Source organism: Dipteris shenzhenensis, chromosome 20 (assembly GCF_047967505.1).
Source record: "Dipteris shenzhenensis isolate YYH24624 ecotype China chromosome 20, Dip_SZ_1.0, whole genome shotgun sequence".
NCBI classification, from domain to species: Eukaryota; Viridiplantae; Streptophyta; class Polypodiopsida; order Gleicheniales; family Dipteridaceae; genus Dipteris; species Dipteris shenzhenensis.
Genome location: NC_141615.1, coordinates 51,177,412 through 51,202,824, shown reverse-complemented (window position 1 = coordinate 51,202,824; position 25,413 = coordinate 51,177,412). Strand labels below are relative to the sequence as shown.

Genomic DNA, 25,413 nt, shown 5'->3' with positions numbered 1-25,413 from the left:
CATAATATCTTAAGGATTTTATGGACGTTATTTTGCACTATTGGCATTAATTTAATTTGGGCACTATAGTGCATTTTGTTGGGAGTATTGGACTTTTTGGGTAGGGTTTTTACTTTCCCTTATGTATTACCTTGACACTACTACAATTCAACCAAACCCCCACTTGGTTCCCTAACTCAACCAAAACCGCCCTCCCCTTGCCATACTTCTTTATAACCACCTACTCACCGCTTTTTTTCTAACGACCTATGCACTACCTATCTTCATTACAACTCACTCACCACCCATGCACATTATCTTGAAGACCATCATCCACCTTGTTATCTTGCTTAGTGCATACTTATGCAGACACTTTTGAAGACACATTAGGATGCAGGTATGTAGATCCTCAGGTGTCTACAAGGTACGAGGGATCATGGACTGTTTTGTGTGGCAGGAATGGCAATAAAGCCCAGAATCTAGTTATAGGGATCTGACTGTGGGGAGATTCAGACACTTGAATATTGATAACTGGTTACTGTTATACCCTTGGTTCAGCAACCATTACGTGAAGTAGTAAGAAGCAGCCCACCAGGCGTGCCTATCACTTCGTCTGCGACTTCCTCTCCTTCTCTGCATTTGCCCCTCTCGATGTTGGAACGCTCATAATAAACCTTTGATGCGGATCCATTGTGTATTTACCCTTTGGATATTATTACCATCAAGGCCACTTATGACACTTATTCTATTATTCTACCCTCATTCTACCACTTATCTGGACACTTCCATAACACTTTTAAGACCTTTTATTGGTTGCTATGAAACTCAAAAACTCCCTTGTACTAATATTTCTTTTATTCATGCAACATACAATAGACCCAAAATTATTGCATACAAGGTTTGTGTCTCATAAGTGCTACCCCTTATTTACGATGTTTTGCATGGGTCATGGGCCTATATTGATTTGCTCACATTAATTGGTCTTTTTAAGAAAAATGGGTTTAACCCGCACTCGATCTCCAAAATGGGTTTTTGAGAAAAATGAGTTTACGATCACCAAAAGCATCTTGCATTTCTTAAAAAACAACACCTTCCCTGGTTTACGGTTTGATATCCAAAACCTGATTAAGCTCTTTTGTGAGGGTAAGTTCCACATGGTGGGCTTAGTCCTCACGATGTGGTCTTATCCTCTGGGTTGGGGGTGGGCCACACACACACACACACACTTGAACACACACTTGAACACACACACACACGTCCTTCCATCGTAGGAGGTGTCAATATATACTCGTACACATCAATGGTGGTATTTCCCGATAAGGAACATTAGTATCTTAATCTTTGGAGGGAAATACGATGTAGCATTTATCAGAGTATTCAATATGGGATGTTTGGATTTAGGTACACCGAAAATAATTATAGTCGAAGTGAAATGACATATGTGTAGCAAAACCAATGGGAGTTGTGTGATATTTATATTCCAGTGGGCATTTCCAATAATGACCTAGGTATTTATAATCATAGTTCCAGGGGACCTTCTTGGAGGGAGCATCTTCCCCATTCCCCATGAAATGTGGTATCCAAGGAAGGTGAAGACAAAGGAGTCCACGAAGAGGAGAATACTGAGCACTGAACATAGAGTGGGGTTTCGGTGCGTGTGCCAAGCAATTTGAAGGCACTTCAAGCAACACGAGGGACTGCACATGGACCTCCCATAGGTATATATGTTACCTGGAGGTAATCATTGTTTTTGGAGCTCGAGGTAAGTTATTGCATGCGGAACTGCCCAACGCTCATTAACATAGTAGGGAAGAGGGAGCAAAGTTACATTGGCTTGCCACAATGACTGAGTGGAAATGCACAAACACTATCACTAACGTAGTAGAACATTATAAGGCACTGTGAGGAGGAAGACGCCTACATGCTCATCTGGTTCCCTATGTGAAGATGGAGGTGGCTATACTAGCCGTGTGCGCCAATGGCCCTTAAACTAACCAGTCGATGGAGGAAGGAGGAGAACGGTATCTGAATGCATGAAGACTCCTCTAGGTCCACTGATGCTCATAGTCGGTAGTCTGCAAAGATGGGAATTAGGACACCAGAGGTGTAGAGATAGTACACTTATAAGCTATGACACCAAGTAGTCAGGAGCATTGCTTGCTTGACAGACTGGATACTTCTGTTCACATAGTGGTGATCCTCATTGCCCCGCCATTTCGCTCAGACGAGAGCTTTTGTGTCATTTCGTTGTCAAAATATGAGAGGGAACAGAGCGTTGAACAAGCGTGATGGCAATCCCTCACTTTTCTATGCCCTCGTTGAATTTTTACGTCGAGCTACGTAAGTTCATAAGTGTAAACAGTAGTGAAAACATAAGAAGAGATTTAGCGATGCATGTATGCTTGAGGCTCTGACTGTCTCTTGATTCTGGTGGCAGTGGTAGATCATGCTTAGGAGCAATGGTTGAAATGGAGAGATATAACATGATACTTATGCTTTGCTAATAGCACAAGTGTTGTATTATATTGTTTGCTTGCTCATTAGCTCTGAGCTCAGTGCACAGGGTCCACTGCACCAGGAGCAAAAAGCAACAGAAACGAGTACCAATGAAGGTGCCATGTTTCGTGAGGGCTGAGGATACACTATGTATCCAAGGATCCCAGAGCAAACCAGTTAAAAACCAGGCCCCTTCCATCTACGTAGGGCGGCAGGGATATGGAGGAGTGATGCAATGCTGAAGTTTTCCAATGCGATCTTCACTTTGCATATGTTTTACCTATGGTGAGAGTACACAGCACAGGTCCTAGGAAAAAGATGGATATAGAAACTACCTACCGCAACATCAATAGAACGATTCAGGTTGAGTAGTTAATTGCATACTTAGTAGCTGAGAGCTGCGTATCCCTGTGTAGCCTACGATGGTAGGCACGTTTTGGTCTTAATATGACAAAGTTTGATTAGGATTTTGCAGTGATCCGCTTGCTAATATGCATGCGAGAGAATGGTGTGAAGAAGAGGCACCAAGTCGTTGAGTCGCAAGATTAAGAGTGGCATCCAACGAGATCTCGGTTTATTGGTGTATTTTACTACAATTAATCATCAAGCCATCACGATTAGAGATAAAGTTGACTAACCCAAACGCTCTCGGACTACTATGACCAGATTTGATAGTTCTAGCTATATCTTTTTGAGAGTTTTGATAAATGCTACACAACACAGGGGACAAAAAACAGAGTTTGAGAGATGGTAGATGTGACCCAAATACGTAGATGGGAAATAATTTAGATAATGAATCTAATCATCTACAACATTACTATGAAGCATGGGAAGCTTTAGGCCATTTGTAAAAAGTGTCCCCAACTTGGGATATATTTTAATTTCCCTTTAAATGGGTCAAGATTCTTTACTATTTTAGATTTATTATACACTGGTTGTACTACAAAAGGCTGAGACAATATGGTGATGTTTATGCTAAATTTATATAGAAAGATTGTGAACAAAAGATAACGACTTATGACAACCCAATGGGATTATTACATATGATGAAATTGTTCAAAGAATTGACAGTATACCATATTGCTACTGCTGTAATAATCATATTGAAGATGCATTCTCTAATGTAATTTATACTACAAATTTGGTTGAGTGACATAGATTACAATTGTGTGCCAGCATGGATGCCTACAGTCCCACATTGTAAGGTCCTTGTTCTAACTTGCCCTTGGTGTGGATGGATGCAGGTGAGTTGGTACACTTCTTTACCAGATTTGTAGATGAATATTTTTTAGTATTACAAGAGCGCTTTTGTATATCCTACAGCACTAGTTGTTCTTTCAAGTGCAATTTTTGGTGTCATCCATGACTTTGAAAAAGGTCTAGTTTAGTATGGATATGCCACACATAGGGATGTTCATTAAATCAACTTAGTAATCCCTATGTATGGCCACTATGATGCAATTTTTGAGATGATATATATCTCTTTGATATAACAATCCCCCCTTTTTTGATGATATGAGGGATCTAAATATGTTGATTAGGTGATGACAGATTTGGAGAAACACATGCCTCCTTTCCATTTAGCTGTATTCTGTTTATTCCACTAGACCTTCATATGCTGCAATGACAGTTATTTTCAATATATTTCAAACTTTTTGTAATGGATCTGAAAAAATTTGAATTGCATTAGACCTTGGAACATGTAGCAATGGATGGGTGTGATCATTTGAATGATAAGAGCACATTTGTATTGAGTTGATTTTCTGGAAATTGATAGTTGAGGCATCCTTGAGTTAATGAAGATAAAGGACTATGATTTTTTATGAGATAATTGAATAAGAGTATTAGAGTAGAAGTACAGAAATAGGAGGAACACACACACACACACACACACACACACACACACACACACACACACACACACACACACACACACACACACACACACACACACACACACACACACACTTTCTATTCACTTTTTACCTTATAGTTACTTTACTTCCCCCCCCCCCCCTTTCCCCCTCCCCCCCCCCCCCTTCTCCCTACATTTACACACCTTTTCATTCTCTCACACTTACACCCCCCCAACACCCCCTTTCCCCCCTTAATTTCCCCTAATTTTCCTAAACCCCCTATTAAAATTTTCCTATTTTTTCCTAATTTCTTGCTTTTATCCTTTCTATTTCTCTAATTGCCCAATTTTTTCCTAGTTTCTTATTTGTCCCTAATTTCCTATTTCCCTAAATCTCCCTAAAACCTTTTTTCTAAATTCCCAATTTTTTCTTTTCGATTAATTTCCCTATTTTCCTTTTTCCTATATTCCCCTAGTTCCCCCCCCCCTTCCTTTTTCCCTTCTCTAATTTCACCTATAATAAGTCTTATCTCCATATGCTTAAGTTTGTCATGGACCTTTATCTCCCTTTTGTAATGTATTGTCTTGCTAGTCCCTGGTCTGTTCAGTCAACTGCTTGATCCATGATTCTTGTTACCTCTGTATGCTATTCACATTTGCTACATTGCATGTTACTTCCATATGAGAGCCTTGCCGTTTCCAAATAGGTGGCGGACTTATTTGCTACAAGTTTTCCTAGTGTGTTGATGCATGCTTCTGTCTCTTGCATCTCATAGCACTTTGGGTGGTTGGGCAAGTCCCTTAGTCATTGCGTAAGGCTTTGTGGCAACGTTTGGTCTTAGCATATAGCTCTACGATGCACATAACTCAGAGGATTTGTGCTACTAGCGCTTGGTGTTGTATGGGCACTGTTTGGTGGACCTTCACAGGTGTGGCATATAGTAATTTAGCCCTACTTCAATGGTGCTTGCTGGCCACCTAGAAGTAGACGGCTAGTGGTCATACATAGGGCTACTAACTCCCACCTTGCAGCATTCATTGTATCCACGCTCATCACCTTTGATGATCTCTTGTAGACACTTTCATTCAAGTTGTCGTGCCCTCTATTGCTTTGGCATCAAGCTTTCCAAGCTTCCCTTATGGCCATAGGATGCCTTCTATAGCAGCTCCTTGGGCAGGACTATCATAGCTTGCCAGCCATCCAAACCAAAACCTTGTCTATGGCCTGTTGGCTCCTATGGATTCAGTGTTTGCCTCCTTGTTACACTCTTTATGTATCTATACTAACATTCGCCAGGCTCTCTATACATGTGGTGATAATGTTATTAATTCTATTTTGTTATATAATGTTAATGTTTTCTTATCTTTAGTGGTCCCTTTATTTCTCTAAAGTCCCCAAGAAATTTAATCTTATAACTTATTAATTCAATTCCATCTTGCACCTAGATTTATGCAATAACCCCTTAACTGCTTTATTATTAAGAAAATGCTCTAAATTTAGTTCTCTCTCTCTCTCTTTCTATCACACACATGCACGCATGTGCACGTGCGTGCACACACACACACACATGCATAAAACCCCCCTTGATTAAGTTTTTCAAAGATTGATGGTTTATAAGGGTGGGGACTACCCCCTGCCTAACTCTCCCTGTCTCTTTAGTAAAAGAATCCTTCTCTCTCTGGTTCAAACCCTTTATATTTGTCTTAGGAGTTTATTCATTTTCTAGAATCCGGAATGCTAGTCCTATTCCTAGTAGGTAAAGCGATAACAAGCCAGGGGATACAGGCATTACCTGTCTACCCAAATTCAACTTCATTGTTCTAACAATTGGTTGGTTTGGATGGTGGCAGGTCAGTAGACCCTGACCTCTGACCCTGACCTTGGAGCTTGGACTATTTGACAGATTTGAGACTGTTGTATTGATTCTTTGCTTAAGTTTGTAAACTCAATATAAAGAAAAATTATATTGTCATTTCTCTTGTTTTCCATACCAATTGTTTGGACTACAATTTAGTAAAAAGTTATTTCAATTTAGTTTTCTCAAGGTATTTCAATCGATTTCTCATATGCGTCTTTTTATAATTATCCAAATGATTGAATTAATTGCATGGTTCATTTATTGATGGGATTATTAAATCTACACACACACACACACGCACACACACACACACACACACACTCACACACACGATCCTTATGGCTTGTTGGCTGTATGCTTGAGCAGTGGTTGCGAGTGCAGGGTAGACAGCTAGAAATCAAATTGTTTTTTGTTTGTGTACTCCCTTGGGGTATAGGAAGACTATGGTCCTCAGAGTTATTCAATCAGGTCTACTTGGTCTGGGTAGGGTTATTAGTAGTCAGGATGCCCTGGTAGGCCAATCCCTAGTAGATATACCTTCTTCCATGATGGTATAAAACTCTTACCCTCTCAGGAGTCTTGCTTTTGCGGCTAGCAGCATATGCCACGGGTTGCCTCACCCCTTGTAGTTGGCCATCGTTTGTATTTTGTTAGGAAAGTTAATCCCCTTTTAATAAAAGCTGGCAAATTTTTTTAAAATAAAAAGTAAAAAACACTAACTACACAACTAAAGAAAGTATCTATGTATCTATGTGCAAGAGCTAGGCCTTTAAGGAATGGAGTGGAGTACCATGTGCAAATGGAGTGGAGTACCAAGTGCTCATGTCGCGAACACATCAAAGCAAAATGCCACACAATATTGTGAAATGTGTGTGCTTCCTTGCATTACTCAAGTGACACTAATATAACCCAGCCTCTAGCACCTATGCTTGAGCTTGCAAGCTCTTATGCTAAAGCTTGCCATTGCCATGCCTCCCTCATCTTTCACCTCCTCTGTGTGGCATAACTAGCATGTTTTTCCTAGCTTTTATGTCACCACCCTATCTTCATGCCTAGCCTAGCCTTGCTTCACAACCTCCTATCTCCTCTTATCTCTACCACAACCTTCCTCAGTCTCAAATGTAGTTCTATGAGATCCTTTGTAGCTCCCTTGAGCAAATTGTCGACTCAGCGTTGAGCATTGCTTCACTACCTTGAAGATTATGGGGTTGAGCCAAGATCCCCACCTTGATTACGAAAATCCCAGTGAGATACTTTAAAACTATAGCTTGAATCTAGACACTAATACTTTTACTCCACTCAAAGCTAGCTCGTCATGTCTGTATTGATCTCAAGCATTAAGCTCCACTATATGAGTCTTGATTTTATGTCTGACCAAAAGTAATTGAGAGCTTTACTAGATGATCATGAATTCTTTCACTAGGATGCTGAATGCTGATTTCATGAAGTGTGTTTGGTCATTGATAAGCTCGATTAGGAACCTGTATCTACAGATAAGATTCTCATATATGAAGTTTGCTATGCTCCAAATCGAGTTGTCGCACAAGGCTTTGGCCTCTACCCCATTGGTGATGTAGTTCATGGCTACAATGATGTAGTTATTTTGTGTGTGTGGAGAAGATTATTTGAAAGGTCCCATGAAGTCCAGGCCCCTATAGCCAAGTTTCTAGGGTGAACTTGGCTATAGGGGCATGTGATGTTGAGGGGCAATAGCATCCGTGTTCTTTGGCACACATCTCATTCTATGCAATGCATGTGGGCACCTTTGAAAAGTGTGCTCCACCATAACCCCACTTTAAGGGACTTTTCTTGCCATTAGCACTCTACTGAAGTGACTTTTGATGACTGTTTGATCTACCTTGATTAGCACAATAGCTTGTTCATATGGCAACACTCACCTCCGTAGGACTTTTGAGCTATTTGAGCTCTTTTCTCCTTTTAGAAAATCTTTGAGCCTTGTATATCTATTCTCTCCAACTCTTTGTCAGCACTTCTCACAAAATTCTTTGCAACTTGCTTTGCAAGCTCCCTCTCAACCACTCCAAGGCTTTGTTACCGTCTATGCTCTTACACAAAAAGGAGCAATGAGAGAGGATGAGAAAGGACATGACTACATATCTAGATTTATTGAAGGAAAAAGGGCTACTATCTCCATGTGGAGGGGGTTGATCCTCTTGTCCACTCTATAAGACCTTACCCACATGTAATAACCTAATGTACACTAACATGAGACCATATAACTAACCGATCCAACAATATCTAAAGTAGTGCTATTCATGTCTATGCTCCCTTCTAATTCCAAGGTGATTTTGACATCTAGGAAAGAAACAAATTCCAACATCATTTGGTGTCCAACATAGAAAGCTTAAGACTTTCATAGTAAAATTTCCTGTCCCTCACGTTTTATATCCCATGCTCATGCCTCACCTACAAAACCCTTTTTATAGCTCTATCTATAAAATCTATATCCAATGGCCTCCCTCAAACTTTCCCTCTATATCCCCTCTAGTTTTCTTGCTAACTTTCTAGCATATGGAGATGAGAAGCAAGTGCACAAGGTCTTCATACTTGATGGGTTTATCTTTAACATTTAGCTAGGGCATTTAATATTTACAATACTTCATTTAGCTCTTTTTTAGAAAACTAGTACTATTTCAAGAGAGGTAAAGATTAAGAGAGTAAAATCCTTAGATTGGAAGTTGCTCAAGTGCGGGTATAGATTTTCCCCAAAGTAAAATGTAGGAGACTTCAATCTAATCTAGTCACATTTAGGTACAATGTATAGAAATATCACTTGAGAATCCTCAGCCTAACTTCTCAAAATCTAATATGTGGGTGAGTGTGCATAATCACCTTATAAAATAAAAAGGTCAATCACAATCTCCAATGCCTCTCGGAGCAACTGAATTTTATTAGCATTTTGGCATAAGAAGTCGGGTACATGCATTTATGAGAATTAGCCAATAGGATATAAGTGAACTCATTGCCCAAGGATATAAATGAAGAATAACTGAGGAGTTTGGCCAGTTGTTAGCAATTGATTGTGAATCACGAGGAACTTCATGGGGCTAGCAACAATGACGAAACATGATCAACATCACAAATAAATGAAATGCATGGGCGAGATAAAAGAAAAGATGATAGAAAGGTTACCTAGTGTGCAAGTAAACATTCGTTAAGGATATAGGAACCTCATTTGAGGCTTTCAACTTTGAGCTTCACCTTTTACAAATTTAAAAAGCTTTTAGAGCCATCCTGTAATGGCAATGGAGAAGTTGAGGATTGTCAAGGATTGGACATGACGAAGTGAGTTGTATTATGAGACAAGTGCCTTAATGCGTGCTAGCAATAATGATTTAAAAGATATAATGAAGTGAAACATTTTGGGGAAAGATGATGGGAGGAGAGAAGGGCACAACAAGGAAGGAAATTGTCTCCTCAAGGCATGGTCACATGCATGTGTTTTGGGTGGGAGCCATTTGAATCATTAATTTTTTTATAATTGGGCAAGTGTTTCATCCATGCACCAACTGCGAGTGCTAAGGGTAGTAGGGTTGGAGTGACTAGTAGTGCAAGCTATGCACTAGTAGGTGCTACAGGGACAATAGCCGAGGGGTGCTAGTCATCCACACTAAAAGTGACCTCCCACTAGCCCTTATGAGAGGAGGGTTTCTTAGGGAGGGATGAAATTCAGTGGTAGGAAAGGAGGGCGGATGTCGGCGGATGCAATTTTGGTAGGTAGGCAAAGTTAATAAGCCGAATAGTTCCGACCTTCATTGGTGAATGTGAGCTTTTTATAGTTCTATGATATACAATCCCTCTTTCTTTCACCAACAAAAACTTGGCCGGCCTCATTGTGACAAGAGGACATTTTGTAATATGCACTTAGGGAACACCAAATCCCTTCTCATTTCGTTAATCAACTAGAAACGAGGAGCCTCTATCTGCCTCATTGGGCATCGTATTGGAGACATTGTTGGGGAGATACTCCAAAACCAGGCATTGAAGAATGCTAGTCAGGAGGAGGTTCGAGGGGACGGGATGGAGATGATGGAACTGGGCGCCACCAAGGACGGGATAGAAAACCCAAATCCCTTCTCATTTTGTTAATGAGCTAGAATCGAGGAACCTCTATGTGCCTCATTGGGCATCGTATTGAAGACATTGTTGGGGAGATACTCATTGAAGAATGCTAGTCAGGAGGAGGTTGGAGGAGGTAGAAAAGCCAGGCAGACAGCTAGGCAAGCCAAATTTTGGATGGAAGATCCCAGGGACCCCCAAAAGGTGCATCGAGCGAAGGAGCCACGAAGGTTCTCTTATTTTAGCTGAGAAACCAAATACCCTATACACTAATTAACAAGAGGTCATCTTCTTCTTCTTCTTCTTCTTCATCGCCATCGCCATTGCCATCGCCATAGCTTCCTCCTTCCCCTTGTTCCTCATCTCCCATGGCTGACTCCTCCCGTGACGAACACGCCTACATGGCCAAGCTCGCTGAACAGGCTGAGCGCTACGAGGAGATGGTCGAGTTCATGGAAAAGGTCGCCAAGAGCTCCGACAGCGAGGAGCTAAGCGTGGAAGAGCGTAACCTGCTTTCCGTCGCCTACAAGAACGTCATCGGGGCGCGGCGTGCTTCCTGGAGAATCATCTCCTCCATTGAGCAGAAGGAGGAGAGCAAGGGCAACGAGGAGCATGTTGCCATCATCAAGGACTACCGAGCTACGGTAGAGTCGGAGCTGACTAAAATATGCGAGAACATCCTTGGACTTCTCGACGGTCACCTCATCCCCGCGGCCAACGCTGCAGAATCCAAAGTATTTTATCTCAAAATGAAGGGAGACTATCATCGCTACCTCGCAGAGTTTAAGACAGGAGCAGACAGGAAAGAGGCCGCAGAGAGCACATTGCTGGCGTACAAATCTGCGCAGGTGCCCAAAATTTCACATTTTTGCTGCATCTAAAAGCCCAGCTTGCTGTACGTACTTCTTATATTCGACGCCTGGAGTTTGGTGTAGGACATTTCACTTGCGGAACTGACTCCAACGCATCCCATCCGTTTAGGGCTCGCCTTAAATTTCTCGGTGTTCTATTATGAAATCCTCAACTCCCCAGATCGGGCTTGCACTCTTGCAAAGCAGGTGAGAAGATTTGTGCTTTAGTGCAAGGCGACACCCACTCCCATCACACAAAACTGGTCTTTTTACAGCTCCTGCTTGTTCTAACAAGAGCGGCCCTTTGAAATAGGCCTTTGACGAAGCTATATCTGAGCTTGACACTTTAGGAGAGGAATCCTACAAAGATAGCACCTTAATTATGCAGCTTCTCCGTGACAACCTGACATTATGGACATCTGACATGCAGGTGCGTCAATTTATTCGCTCTGACCATTTGTCCTGAGGGACTAACAACTTGGGCAGCCCTTTTGAATCCGGAATGTTCTCTTTATTCTTGCAGGAACAGTTGGACGAACCATAGGTCTGCATTCGGACCTATCATCGCTATAGACTCCACCATTGGAGCTGGATAGGGTTGTAAGCTGTGTGTCTTTTGCAGAACAATACTCCTATTTGATTTGGAGGGCATTGTTACTAGGGCCAGCGGAATACTATCTCTTCTTGAAGAAAGGTAGCCTGCGGAGATTGATTGATAGAAGTAGGCTTCAGCTCAGTTGGATTTTGGTCCTTGACGTAGAGGTTTTGAAGGGAAACACGATTCTTCAGTTAGTGGACTTGTCTCTCTATTGTTTGCTGGCGGTATGTTTCCGAACTGTCAGCCTACATATTTTTGTGCAGAGTGGAGGTTATTTGTGTGGTAGTGTTCCCTGGACAAGAGAACCGCCCATTGCAACCAATGCATTATCTTTTAAAGCTCTGGCTGAGCTGTTTGTTTGGTGCTATGGCTTGTGTCATTGTCACATTGAGAAACCGCTGGGTATATTAATCTAGTGATTTTATTGAACAAGTCTCCTTACATTTATTTCATCCGGAAGAATCATGTATATGGGGGGATAACTATTCAATTATAATTCTGGTTTACTTTGAGTCTGGGAGATCTTTGAATCTTGTCAAGAGTTCCACAGATCGCAACTCCCTGTATCCTTTGGATGGAGAAGGCATCTTTGAAGTTGCCCAGGCCCTTTCCCTTTGCAAGTATCTCCCGGTTTACACCCTCACAGTCCTTTTTGTCAGTTTTTAGAGTCAGATCCCCCTTTCCTACGCTGGTTCGGTTAGGGTTGATGTAGAAATGTTGATACATGTCTCTCTCGTTTCCTCTGTAGTCTAGAAACGAGGCACTTGCGTAAATGACTGACTTTGTTGCAGAGGAGGGTGTTTTTAAACTTTTCTGGGTCTGTTTGCTTACTTAACTTGATTTAACAAAAGTGTCACAATTCTTTAGTATGCGTGTACTTTCACTAGATGCTTCAGTTGGTGGCTTTGTGTGAGGTAGCTTGTTCAGAAGGGTAGTTTTATGCATCACCCAGAGTAATTGGATGCACTATGACAGTCAATACTGGCAAGGCATCTGAAAAAGCTGCTGCCTTCATTTCATGGTGAAATATTGCATGTAGAGTATTGCACTGTTAGCTGGTTGTGGCATGTTTTTGGTTGCTTATCCACAATTCTAGATTAAAAGGCATGCACTTGTATGGTCTGGTCTTGCTTGTGATCCAGGAATGGGCTTCGTACATCCTGTACCTCGTGGAGTTTAGGATGCCGCCTACATTGCTATGCTTGGCAAAAAGACATTTGTTGTAGACTCCACCTTTTTTAAATTATAAATAGCTATGTAAGTGGGGATGTCATAATAGCTAGTCCCTGCTCTGCGTGCTGGAGTTTTATGGTTTCGATATTATGACTATTCTGACGATTGAATCTGCATACTGTGTTGTGTTTTTAAAGGATGAGGTTAGGCATGTTTCTAGATTCTCATCTAGATATATGTCCTAGCTTGAGCTCCTTGTGTAATGTAGCATCCACCCTTTTTGGCCTGCCCATCAGAAGGCCTTAGTGAAGATGTGTGATAAGAAAGGGAAAATAGGGTTTTTTGACGACATTTCTTTTTATTTCAAGGTGATTGGTCCGCGTATGCTCCATTGAATTGTTTATAGGCTGTTGTAGGGGGCTTTCAATGCATGCATTCAGTGACTCCATCTTCTTTGGCCTGCCCCCCCCCCCCCGCCCCCCCACACACTCTCTCTCTCTCTCTCTCCCCCTCTCTCCCCCCCCTTCTCCTCCTCCTCTCTCTCTCTCTCTCTCTCTCTCTCTCTCTTATTCTATCTGGGCAGGCCCCATGAATGAAATTCATCTTTTTACAACGCTTTCAAGTGAAATTTTATTGTTTGACCACATTAGATGGCAGCTTCACTTTGCTCTTATAGTAGGACTCAATTGGTGGAGTTTTGACAAAGTTCTTCAAATCATAGTTGGGTTTTGTTAACAAATCAACAAGAAAATGAATTTTGGTGCCATGGGAACACACCAGGGATTGGTGTGTTTAAATCATATCCAAGTCCCATGGTGTTTTGAGTGTGTTGATAGACATAATTGAGATGATATAGCCTCCCAAATTTGTACATGAGATTGGTATGAATTCTTCGAAAAAACCTGTATTCTTGAAGTAGGCTATGTAATTCAAAAATGTTCTCCATGAATTGTGTGAAAAGATGTGCTTAAATTTTGCGAGAACAAAAAGGGCAACTTGCCATCGTATGTATAATCACAAAGATGTTCTTGCAAACCTTTTTTACTCTTGCAAGCTCCCCTTGAATTAGTAAAGGTTGTAACAAGCCAACCAATGTCATATTATTAACAAGTCAACCATGGCAAGTATTGCACTCATGAACCCTTCTAAAGTATACTCTTAGACTCTTTGATAGGTTTTATTCACGCCCACCTAGACTACATGCATCTCTTCAAGTACAAAGTTTGGAAATACAAATGTCATTGAATTTAGCATGCTCCAAATTATCAGGACATTATGAATGTTTGAAGATATCTGAAGGTTGTATATGTTTGTGTAGCATGCTGCTAGTCCTTGCATATCCCTACGATAGAACAGCTTCTACATGCACGCCCTAGAGAGGGCATGGCTATGGCACGGTCCGCTCTTGTCTTGTATTCGATGGCTTAATGATGGCACACTTTGCCAATATTTTTTGCTTACGAAGAAGAGTGGGATATGACTACAAACAACTATGTTTTATAATATGTCCTCACCTTAAAATGTAAATCATGAAGATAATTGGTGGCTTTATCATGCTTGCTTTTATCTAGATTCCTTCTTTCATGTGCTAGAAGTCCATGGCTTTGTTTTAGCACACTCCCATGTTTTTCCCACTTGTACTCTTTTCTTTTAATAATGGTTAAACATAGTTGAGAGAAATCTAATGTAAAAGTTGTACTTTTTAATGTGAGCCTTAATACATTGGTTGTATTTTTTGGGGCAAGCCAAGCTTTAGCCACCTATGCCAAACACATATGCATGCTTTAGTAGATAAAATGTTGAGCCTTAAGCTCTCAAGTACTCGATGTACATGGAGTAAGTACCATTTTTTTTGTCTTCCTATGCATCAAAATACTACAAAAGCAACTTAGATAGAGAAGGAATAGAATTTGGTTTATCAAAAAATGAAATGTTGATAGAAAGCATATAAACAGCTTTCTCAAGTAGACGTAAGGCTAGTTTAAATTCACTACCATGTTCATATTGTTATGTCACCAAACTCATGCCATATTTTTCTCTTCAATCTTAAGGCCCAAGAGTGTTTGACTTTTGAGAGCATATTTACATTGTCTATTGGTCTAGCAATCTCCTCAGCTTCTTGGAGACAGAAGTTCAACTCTTCACGCTACAAACCATTCAAGAAATATTGTTACATTCTGCTTTTAAAAAAAAATCATTGCAGAAATGTTGGCTCCAAAGTTTGTAAGTCCCTGAAAAAATGTTGACTTCAAAGCTTATAAGTCCGTGACTAAATGTTAGCTTCAAAGCTTGTAAGTTCATGATAGAATCTTTGAATGTCCTCAACCAATCATATCTTTGTATAGCCTCAATAGTGGTCAAGTCTAAACCAATCAAGTCTCCTCTAAAAAGATGTCCATAAATTAATGATGTCGGACAAACACATGGTCTCGGAGTTGATGAAGTCATGATCGCTTCCATTGTCAATAATTGTCTGCTAGGTTCATTCACCTTTAAGCTTAAACACACATGAATTTCTTTTTTTGGGATGTGAAACAGAAAAACCGAACAAAGCCCAGAGTATCCCATGTCATCTCACCGCTTTGCATAAAAGAATATCCACTACTTTCCCTCTCATCCTCAAAAGGAGCCGTCAGCACATCTTCAATGTAATGAGCTTCTATGTCTTAATAATCTTGTGGAGGCTAGGAATATCTTATACCCCATAAAATATTTTCATCCTTGATTCCATCATTCCTTGTACAAGGCTCAATGTGAGCATGGGCTTCTACACTTCCTTGACCATTGGAACTTGAGTCATCCTCTAATATCAAGTTTTCTTTCAACCATTATGCTTGTCTACATCAACAAATGAACAACTTATATATATTGACAAGAAATGAAATCTACATCAACAAAGAAATTGACATCGAGTTTCGACAAATGAAGAAGATCAAAGAGTCTATATTAACAAACAAGAAGGGGGAGGGCAACGGGTGCGGGCGAGGCAAGTAGGGGGGAGGACAATGGGGGGGGAGGGCGATGAGGGTGCGGGGGGTTAGGGTGGGAGCGAGGGGCACAATGAAACCCTGAACATAATTAAAAGGGGTGTCAAAACATGATGTGCCTATATAAAACGTTAAAAAAAACCCTAACTCTCATTATTCAATGGCAAGAGTGAAGAACACTACTAGACCCATAGGATGCCGCCTCCACCCTTCCTCCTCTAGCTCCACCACCTCCATGGCATCTGCACACACGAACCAATCCGGGTTCGGTGGTGCCTCCCCCGACTCTTGTGATCCCTCCCCCAATTCTCGTGAGCTCTCCCCCGACTCTCGTGAGCCCTCCCCCAACTCTCGTGAGCCCTCCCCCGATTCTCGTGAGCCCTTTCCAGTCTCTCGTGAGCCCTCCCCCAAGTCTCATGAGCCCACTCCCCAATCTTGTGAGCCTTCTCCTCCTCCCAAGTCCCGTGAGCCCACTCTCGAGTCTCGTGAGCCCACTCCCAAGCCCCAAGAGCATGAGCCTTCCCCTCAGCCTTCCCCTCAGCCTTTGCCTCAGCCTACCCCTCAGCCTTCCCCTCCCTATGAGAGCACTCCCCCGATCGATCAAAATATATTTGAGAACATCCCTTCCCCTCAGCCTCCCCCTCCCCATGAGAGGACTCCCTCGCATGAGTAGAGTGTATTCGATAACCTCCCTGATATAGAGAGGCTTCCTGAGGGCCAACAGACTGCTAGGAAGAGCACAATCTTCCCTCTCCCAGTGATAGAGCCCATCGTGGAAATGGTACATGTGCCCATAAAGAGGGTAAAGCAGACACCAAGGAAGCCCCATCCCAAAGAAGGACAAAGCTCAGGACATCCGTGAGAGGGGGATTCGGAGGAGGATCAATGCAAAGAAAAGCAACGCAAGAAATTCAAGGCAGACAGGAGGCCATGGAACCATGTTCGGGTACCTGTAAAGCCTCCACCAAGAGTTAGGAAGACATACAGAGCAAAGCCAGGAGCACGAGCCCTAAGGGAGATCATACAGATGTAGAAGACCACCGACAACCTGATGCTGCATGCTCCCTTCCAAGATGTGGTACGAGAGATAGCACAAGGATACAAGGACGATGTGCGATTTAGCACAGGAGCTAGGGGGGCTTCAGGAGGCTGCGGACCACCGCTCTGTTCGAGGATGCCAACTTGTGTCATCCATGCAAAGCGCGTCACGATCATCGACAAGGACATGGATTTGGCGAAGCGACTATGGAGTGACCTAAGCTTGAAGCCCTAGATTCTCTTGCAGCCCACCCTTAGGACTTAGACCACCCCCTGCCCTTGAAGGCACTATCTTGTATCTGAGGCCCAAGGGACAATATTTTTTAATAAAATATATCCACATTCTCTTCACTATCGCATTGTTGTGTATTCTCCATGTCTATGACTGAAATTACTGTTCATTTTAATGTAACTTTTGAATTCTGTCAAATCCTAAAGGAATTTCACCGTGGCATAGAAGGAAAAAGTGTTCGGGACGTCGCCAAGAGCCTTGAAAGCCTAAAACCTGCCACGGCATGAATTTGGGCATTTTGGCAAGTCTAGAATGCCCAAATTCGCACCGTGGCGGGTTTTAGGCTTTCTAGGCTCCTAGAAATGTCTCGAATACTTTTCCCTTCTGCACCACGGTGAAATTCCTCCAGGATTTGATAGAAATGAACTTTTGATACCTAGAATTGTGAAAATGATACTAAATTGGCTAGAAATGCATTAAATTAACACAATTAAAAGGATGGAGAAAATATATCATCAACGACTTAAACAAAAATACAATGGAATAAATATTATGAATTCATGACAAGCAACGATAACTTAAAACAAATAATAAAGACATGTAGTCATGTATCCATTGAAATATATGTTTATATATACAAAAGGCCTCACAGGCTATCTTTCTTCTTGGCTAGTTCGAGTACATTGAGAATAGGGGTCTTTGAATCCCCTCGTGGAATCCTAGATATAAACCTAGCTGCCACAACAACACTAACATCCTCCTCTCCTGATGCCAAAGACACAGCTGTTGCTGTCAATGCCTTGCCATGAATGTTCGATCGAAAGGCATTGATTGCAGATAGGCGGTGTACCAAAATCACTTTGTCGGCATTCCGAGTAATGTTAGAGTATTCGATAGCGCACGAAAATGCCTTGCACTTCAGCAGCGTCGAAGGACCTCGAGGAGAAAATTTGTTGTGGAAGACCACGATGTGCTCTGCGACTTTGCCAAGGTAATGGGCCAAAGAATGATCTCGCCCAAATGCGGTGTGAACATTACCCCGTCAAGATGAGAATTCATCAAGCTCAAATGTGTCCTGCAACAATTCAACAAACATTACGAGAACGACAAAACAAATTATACCAAAAGAACATCAAAATAAAAAATATTGTTCGAACTTACCACTACAACGTCGTCGGCTTCTATCCCTTCCTCATTTGCAATGTTGATGGAACTAGCCTGCTGTGTGATGTTCCATTTGGGAGGTGGACGCTTTCTTCTGACCTGTGTTGGAGGTGGAAGCTTATGCATGAGAGGGATATGGATCATATGCGGACATGTCTACATCCCTCATTGAAACCAACGTTGTCAAGTGAAACTCTTCCATTGTCTGGTCTTCGAAACCTAAAACCTGGGATCTTTGACACTTGTGTCACTATCGAACCTAGATAGGACTCCGAGTGCCTGATTCTCTCGTAGTCCAAAAAGAACCTCTATGTCATGGAGGAATATGTACTCTTCTCCATCGATGATGAGCGTTGACAAGGACCATAAGTTTGATTCTGGGTTAGCGGTCTCTAATGTAGATTCTTGCTCTATGGGGGGCTCTTGAAGTAGGCTCAATGCTTGACCTGCTTCCATCTCCTCTATTGCATCATCAAGACTCTCTTCCATGTACATGTCCGAGTCTAGTCTAGGGATGAGTAGATCAGTAGTTCTACTAGAGGGGGTGCTAGACGATGAGGCTTCTTCCTCTAAATTTCCTTCTTGGAGAAGGAAGATGAATGTCATCTCACATGAAAGGAATTTTGTGCTTGTATTTCCCATGATCCTCGCGTCTAGGATGTCTTTTACTTCGAGTGTCCTAAACCCTTCCTCTGTAAGGTTGTCACAAAAGTGGGCTGGCGTGACAAATGATATCTAATAACCACATTGTCTCTACATGCGTGACATTGAAACACATCACTCTTTTGGTCGCCTGCCGACCTGGTTCCCCAATTCATCCCAAGTAAATCTTCAAGAGCATTTTCATCTACACGCTTGCAGGACCACATAGTTTTTGTTCTATGCAAATGTATATTCTGAAACAAAGAAGCAAAAATGTGCAGAGGCATAAACCAAGATAACCTTGCCCATTTGGATTCAAATGCAAACTTCATGGCCATGCCCACATCCTTTGCAATCTTGTCCTTGTACGATTGCAAAGTCCTCGAGTCCACATTACTGTAATCCATGTCTTGGTGGTGCAATGGTTTGAAGATGGCCATAGCTTGATGATGTTGTTGGAGTGATGTATGTTGTATTATACCAATATACATTCTTCATTCGCAAGGAGGCCAACTTCTCCCCGGCATACATTTGCTTACCTAAATCCTCATGAATCACAATGAACTTGCCTATGAATGATTCAATTGGTTCCCACTCCTTGAAGTCCAAAGGGAAAACATCTGCCACCATGAATAAGAGCTCTTAGAAACCCACCACAAAATTTTCAAATAGACTCATTACACTTACAGGTGAAAAAGGTACATAGATAGAAAGGCTCACAGTGTGATGGTCTCCTAGATTGATTGAATGATGGAGGAAGCTCCATATCTTTTCCCATGTAAACATGTTGCACTTTTGTGAGCCATCCTTTCTTCCCAAACTTAAACTTCAAGATGCGCCCCTTCCACTCATGCCAGATGTCACCTCTCTTGCTCTTGGGAAGCTTATGTGGACCTTTGGCCGATCCTTTCATCACTATCCAGTCATTTAAGCTATAGGTGCAAGGGATCCACTCATCCAATGCATTTCTGGTGTTGTGGAAGACACAAGAGGTCATAGCATTGTGTGGTCTTGTAGCCTTTCTCCTCACCATGCTTGCAGAGGTTGCAACAGAAAGAATGGGACTCCTACATAGGGCAATGCAGCTCCAATAGAGGCACAAAAGAGGGAAAAGGAGAGGGACAGAGCATCAACAACAGAGGCACATGAGAGGGACAGAGCTCCAAAAGAGGCACAAAAGAGGGAGAAGGAGAGGGACATAGCAGCAGCAACAAAGGCACAGGAGAAGGAGAAGAGAGCAAAGGAAAGGCCATGAGAGGGCTAGAATGGTAAGGTCTCTTGTGCAACACATGGCATTAATGGAAGAAGCCATTTGGAAAGTGCTGGGTTCAGGGGAGGATTCTAGAGGGAGCTCATAAAAGGAAGGAGGTTGAGGTCTCACGGGAGATACAGGAAAAGTAAGAGGAAGCAGCTCACACACAAGAATCCATGGGTGGGTCGAAAGTATCAAGAGAGCCCTCTTGTTCAGGAATGTTACATTGGTATCTGAGCTGGATGAGATCTTGAGCTAGAAGTGTAAAATGATCGGCTATTTAGGCGACTTTTTGTCACATAAGCAGGCGACGTTATAAGACGAATCTGCTCTTTGGTGCAATTCCTTGTGAACAACAACATAAGAAATGGGTTGAAAATAGCTATGGTAGGACGAGCTCGCACAGCAATTCTGATTTGTGATAACAACGGAGTACTAGGCAGTCTTTGAGGAGTACTAACAGTTGAATCCGTGGCTCGATTTATGACTCAACCTGCAAGAAGAGACCTTACACCGTGTTCACAGCATACAAGAGACCTTGCAACCATCGCCACGGCCCTGAATGTTGATTTGAGGCAACTAAAGAAACGTATATTAGCCGCAACGTGCAGCGTGATCTTTGCATAGAACACCGATCTAATAAGTCGACGTTGTTTCATCGTAGTCCAAGTTGAGAGCAAGGTGTGGTAGCATAGATACGCATGCAGCTAGGTTTCTTCGAAGACAAAAAATTTGTGAGCAGCCAATTCATCCCTTACAACCACGTGAAGAATTACGACGGGGAGAAGTCTGATGATACGCGGGCGACTGGGCACAAACAATGAAAAAGAAGCGATTCGTCACCTGCGCAAAGAGTAAAGAAAGAAATAACCACGGTTGCCACATCATCGAAGGGTCCTTAGACCTTAGGAAAAGCCACCTCAGGGTGTAAGCAGGTTAAGGTTTTCTAAATAGCATGTCCATGGACATTGCTAGGTAGCATAAAGACGGCTAACAGGTTTTCGTGTCAATTAAAAATTCAGTCAGTTCACTACCACGTCCCCACGAGAGTTATCTTGAAGGTGGGATCATGTATATTCAAATATTTTTGGACAGTCAGTTGCTCTCACATCCCACGTCTTCCTCTATAGTCCTCCCACTAGCTCCATTAAACAACTCGAAAGCAGCCACCTTCTTTCTTTCTTACGCAGAGATTGGATGTATACTAGAGCTTTCACTTGTTGCTGAAAGCTCATCTACAGATTCATGAAAAGGCTGATCTTACACACAATTAATCTACTTGGGGTGTTCGATGTTCTCTGTATAACACGATTCTCCAAAAACAGGGACTTTACACTGATGTGACAGACAGTAGCTACCCATATTGAGTTCCACCCTAGGACTTGATCCTCGTTTGTCGTCCTAGTGTCTCTAAGAAGCACCTGCCTCTAGGAATAAAAGAGGGAATACATTTAGCAAACAAGATGAAAAGCATGCTCCATTGGATACATTGTTGCTCATATAGAATCATTGTCTAGGATGTTTTAAAGTTCGTTTTGCTCAAGCCTACTATCTGTTGTCAAAAGGTTGTATCTTTTATTTTCTCTAAGTTTACCCTCATTGTAACAAAACATTTACTGTCCTTGCAAAAAGACAAACATGGACATTATGCCTAACATTCTAGAGTTGATATATCGGAGGAGAACAGAGATGTATTTCCAAGAGCGGTGGGAATGTTTATGGAAGGAGGTATATAGGTTACGTTTTGTGTCCTTGATGTGTTGCGTGATTTGAGCTCACTATCATTATATTGTATGATTTGGAACAGAAGAAAATTCAAGCAACCTTTCTCTATGGGAGAATGACATTCAATCACATGCCATCATTAGGTAGTATGAGTGTTGAGAGCTCACGCTCAACATCATGTGATCACGTGTGCATAGCACCATCATGTGATCATATGTGCATAGCACTAACCTTATAGAGTGCTATAAAGGAAAGGGTTAGATCCCCTAACCCTAACCCTAAATGGGTTCGTATATATTTTATTTTTTCAACTAAATCTAGTGTACAGTTAATCATTTGTGGTGTGCTCTCTAGCTGTGCCCTCTCTCCTCGTCTCCACTCTTCTCCTCTCCCCTCTTCATATTTTGTCATGGTATTAGAGTTCCCTTGCCTTTCGTTGAGGCATTGCGATTCGTAAGAGAGATTGAGTAATCTAGAGATTGAGAGATTGAGACTGATTGAGTGAGCATCCTTTCATTCCGTTGATGAAAGAGATTTTCGTCCATTTGATTGAAAGAGATGTCCATTCATTTCTTGAGATTTCCTTGTGAGGATTTCAATTCATTCTTTGAGACATTCTTATTGTGAGAGAGAGAGATTTCCTCTTTTTGAGTGAGAGAGGATTTCCATTCAAAGTTTCTAAGTTGAGAGAGATAGTGATTTCTGTCATTGCTTGAGTGCAGCTCTCCTACAACTCCTACAACGACTTCTTCCTCAAGCACTCAACGACGGCTCCTCACAATGTTGGTCTTAACTCCTACGTAGTGGCAGACTCCCGCTCTGAACTCCAGTCACCAGCTCTAGTAATTAGGCAACTAAGGCCTCAACAAAAAGGGTCACCTCGACAGATCCTTCATGGCCTCCTTGGAGCAGTACAGATCTCAGAACCGACAAGAACCCATAGCAAAGACTATCAACTAGTCTAGCTTTGAGACTAACATGACCTCCACTGCACCGCATCTCCTACAAAGCCCAGTTGTGCAACCTCTAAGCCGAGTGGCCAACCACCGCACCACCGACTCTAAAGGAAGCCAAAGCGCCAACGACCCTTGTAGCTCCAAAGCAGCATCTACTTCGATGCTCTTCACCGACTGAGCCTCCTACGATGACCGGCCAACTCCCTCGCCTCTAGCGCCTACCTCTCCAATGCCAAGCTTCAAGACCATCGACCATCTGCTAGCTCTAAACGACTCCACCGTGGGATCCATATACAGCCCGGCTCTGCCAACTCGTCAGCGGAGACGCTCCAGTGCCAACACTCCTATAAATCCAACCGTGTGGGTGACGCATGAGAAGACCCTTCACTGCAAGCCTCTACAATAGCAATTGACCGGTTATAATCAATTGCAGTAGCTCACAGGCTCCAAAGGCTCCCGACAATCACCAGACGAAGCTCCATCGAGCCACCAACGCGCACTCAACGAGCAGTGGCCAGCCCACCGTCCTCGGCTGGACTCCAACAATGCCAACACATAGCTTCATCACGTCGCCCTGCTTCCTCCAAGGCGACCTCCTACAGTGAGCTCCATTGAGCAGTAGCACCTCCTTCTGCATCAACGGAATTTTTCTCTCACTCGACGACAGAATCGAAATCTTCATCAAAATCTTATAGGCTTTGCAGCTTGTTTCAGTGGGCAGATAGCACTTGATTTCACACACACATTCCACCATTGTAAAGCCTATTTGGCTATCTCATGACATCGTGCACATCATTTCAGCCTTGTAGAGCCTCTTGGCTATTCCCGACATCAATGCCACAAGCCTTGCAATACATATCAGATTTTATATATTGCAGTTCTATCTTCACTGACGGTTCAGAGATTTCACTTGGCACAGTCAGTGTATTTGTAGTTGATTCATACAGAGATTTTCACGACATTTTTGAGTACATTTCTTGCACCATGTCTACGACTAGCAACCTCAATCTGGAGGCATCTGCTAAGTTAGACAAATCCAATTACGGTACATGGAAATACCGAATGGAGCCATTCTTGTACTTCAGGACAAATGGGAGTATGTCGATGGGTCTACACCTAGACCATTGGACAATCCAGCCACAAGTAGCTCCACTCCATCTGTTGTCATAGCACCAGCAACGGGATCTACAGCTACACAAACAGTTTTTGCTCCAGTAGCAGATCTTGCCATTACCCAAGCTTAAGCAGAATGGGATAAGAAAGACAAGTATGCCTATCATCTGATCAAGCAAAATGTGCAAGATGTCATGCTAGGACAGCTCAACATAGTCAAGACATCGAAAGAAGCATGGGATATGTTTGCAGCTCTCTACGAGTCCAAGAACACATCCAGGATTCTCACCCTGAGAAACCAGATCAACCAGAGTTTTCGCAATAGCAGTGAAACCGGTCATGCTTATGTACTCCTCATAAAAGACTACAATAATCAACTTGCAGCAGCAGGAGAGACTATGAATGCCACAGAAATGGTTCAAGTCATTCTGAATGGACTAGGAGAGGGATACGAGAATCTAGTCCAGAGTATTGTCATCCAACAGCAAATTTCGACATTGGAAGAACTTCAGTCAGTCCTACTTGGTGAAGAACTCAGGACATAGGCAATTCAAGCAAGTAAAGGTCATTCTAATGATCAAGCATTCACAGCTTCAGAGAGAAGCAGAGGCAGAGGCAGAGGTAGATCATACCAAAAAAGTGGTCATCATCAGCAACAAAATCAAAGTCAGCATCAGCATCAAAATTAGCAAAGAGGAAATCATTCCAATCAAGGAAGATTTCAAGGACGAGGGAATGCATCCACCAACGTGTCAAACATTCAGTGCAACTATTGTCACAAGTTTGGACACTATTAAAGAGATTGCCGCAAGAAGTACAACCAAGGCGGTCAATCCAGCAGTAATCGAGGGAATTCCCGAGGTAGAGGAAATCATCGTGGTGGACATTCTAGTCACAATCATTTTGCAAATAAACATGGAAATATGTTTCTTGCAAGCAAGGAAATGCATCAGACTGATAAAGTGTATCCAGACACTAATTTCAATCCCAAAAAGGATTACAGCTATCAAGTCGACCAAGTGGAATAGGATCCTTAGTACATCAATAGCGGTGCATCATCTCACATGACAAATCATCAGAAATGGTTCACAGAAATGAAGCCATTAGAAGGACAGAAAAATGTCATCTACACAGTAGACAATACACCGAATCCGATTCAAGGGACAGGTGTTCTCCCCATGAATAATTTCACTGGTACAAAAGGATTGGTGAAAGATGTGCTCTATGTTCCGAAGCTCAGTAAGAACCTTTTGTCAGTAGGTCAAATGACAGAACACAATTACAAAGTCATCTTCGGTGGTGATGAATGCACTATCAGAGACAAATCCAAAAGATGTCAGCTAGTAGCAAAAGTTGTCAAGGAAGGATGCTTATACAAAATGCTAGCCACAGTACCAGATAAGCATGCCATGT

At 42.3% G+C, this 25,413-nt stretch overlaps 1 protein-coding gene across 1 annotated transcript; it reads left to right on the top strand.

Annotated features, from left to right (window-relative positions):
• The first annotated feature begins 10,608 nt into the window (after window positions 1–10,608).
• On the top strand, window positions 10,609–12,328 carry LOC147889818 (14-3-3-like protein). The gene is made up of 4 exons (XM_087392106.1): window positions 10,609–11,117; window positions 11,205–11,327; window positions 11,434–11,550; window positions 11,644–12,328. The coding sequence occupies exons 1-4, from the start codon at window positions 10,638–10,640 to the stop codon at window positions 11,662–11,664; spliced, it is 741 nt and encodes a 246-aa protein (XP_087248232.1). The 5' UTR covers window positions 10,609–10,637; the 3' UTR covers window positions 11,665–12,328.
• Window positions 12,329–25,413: the final 13,085 nt, after the last annotated feature.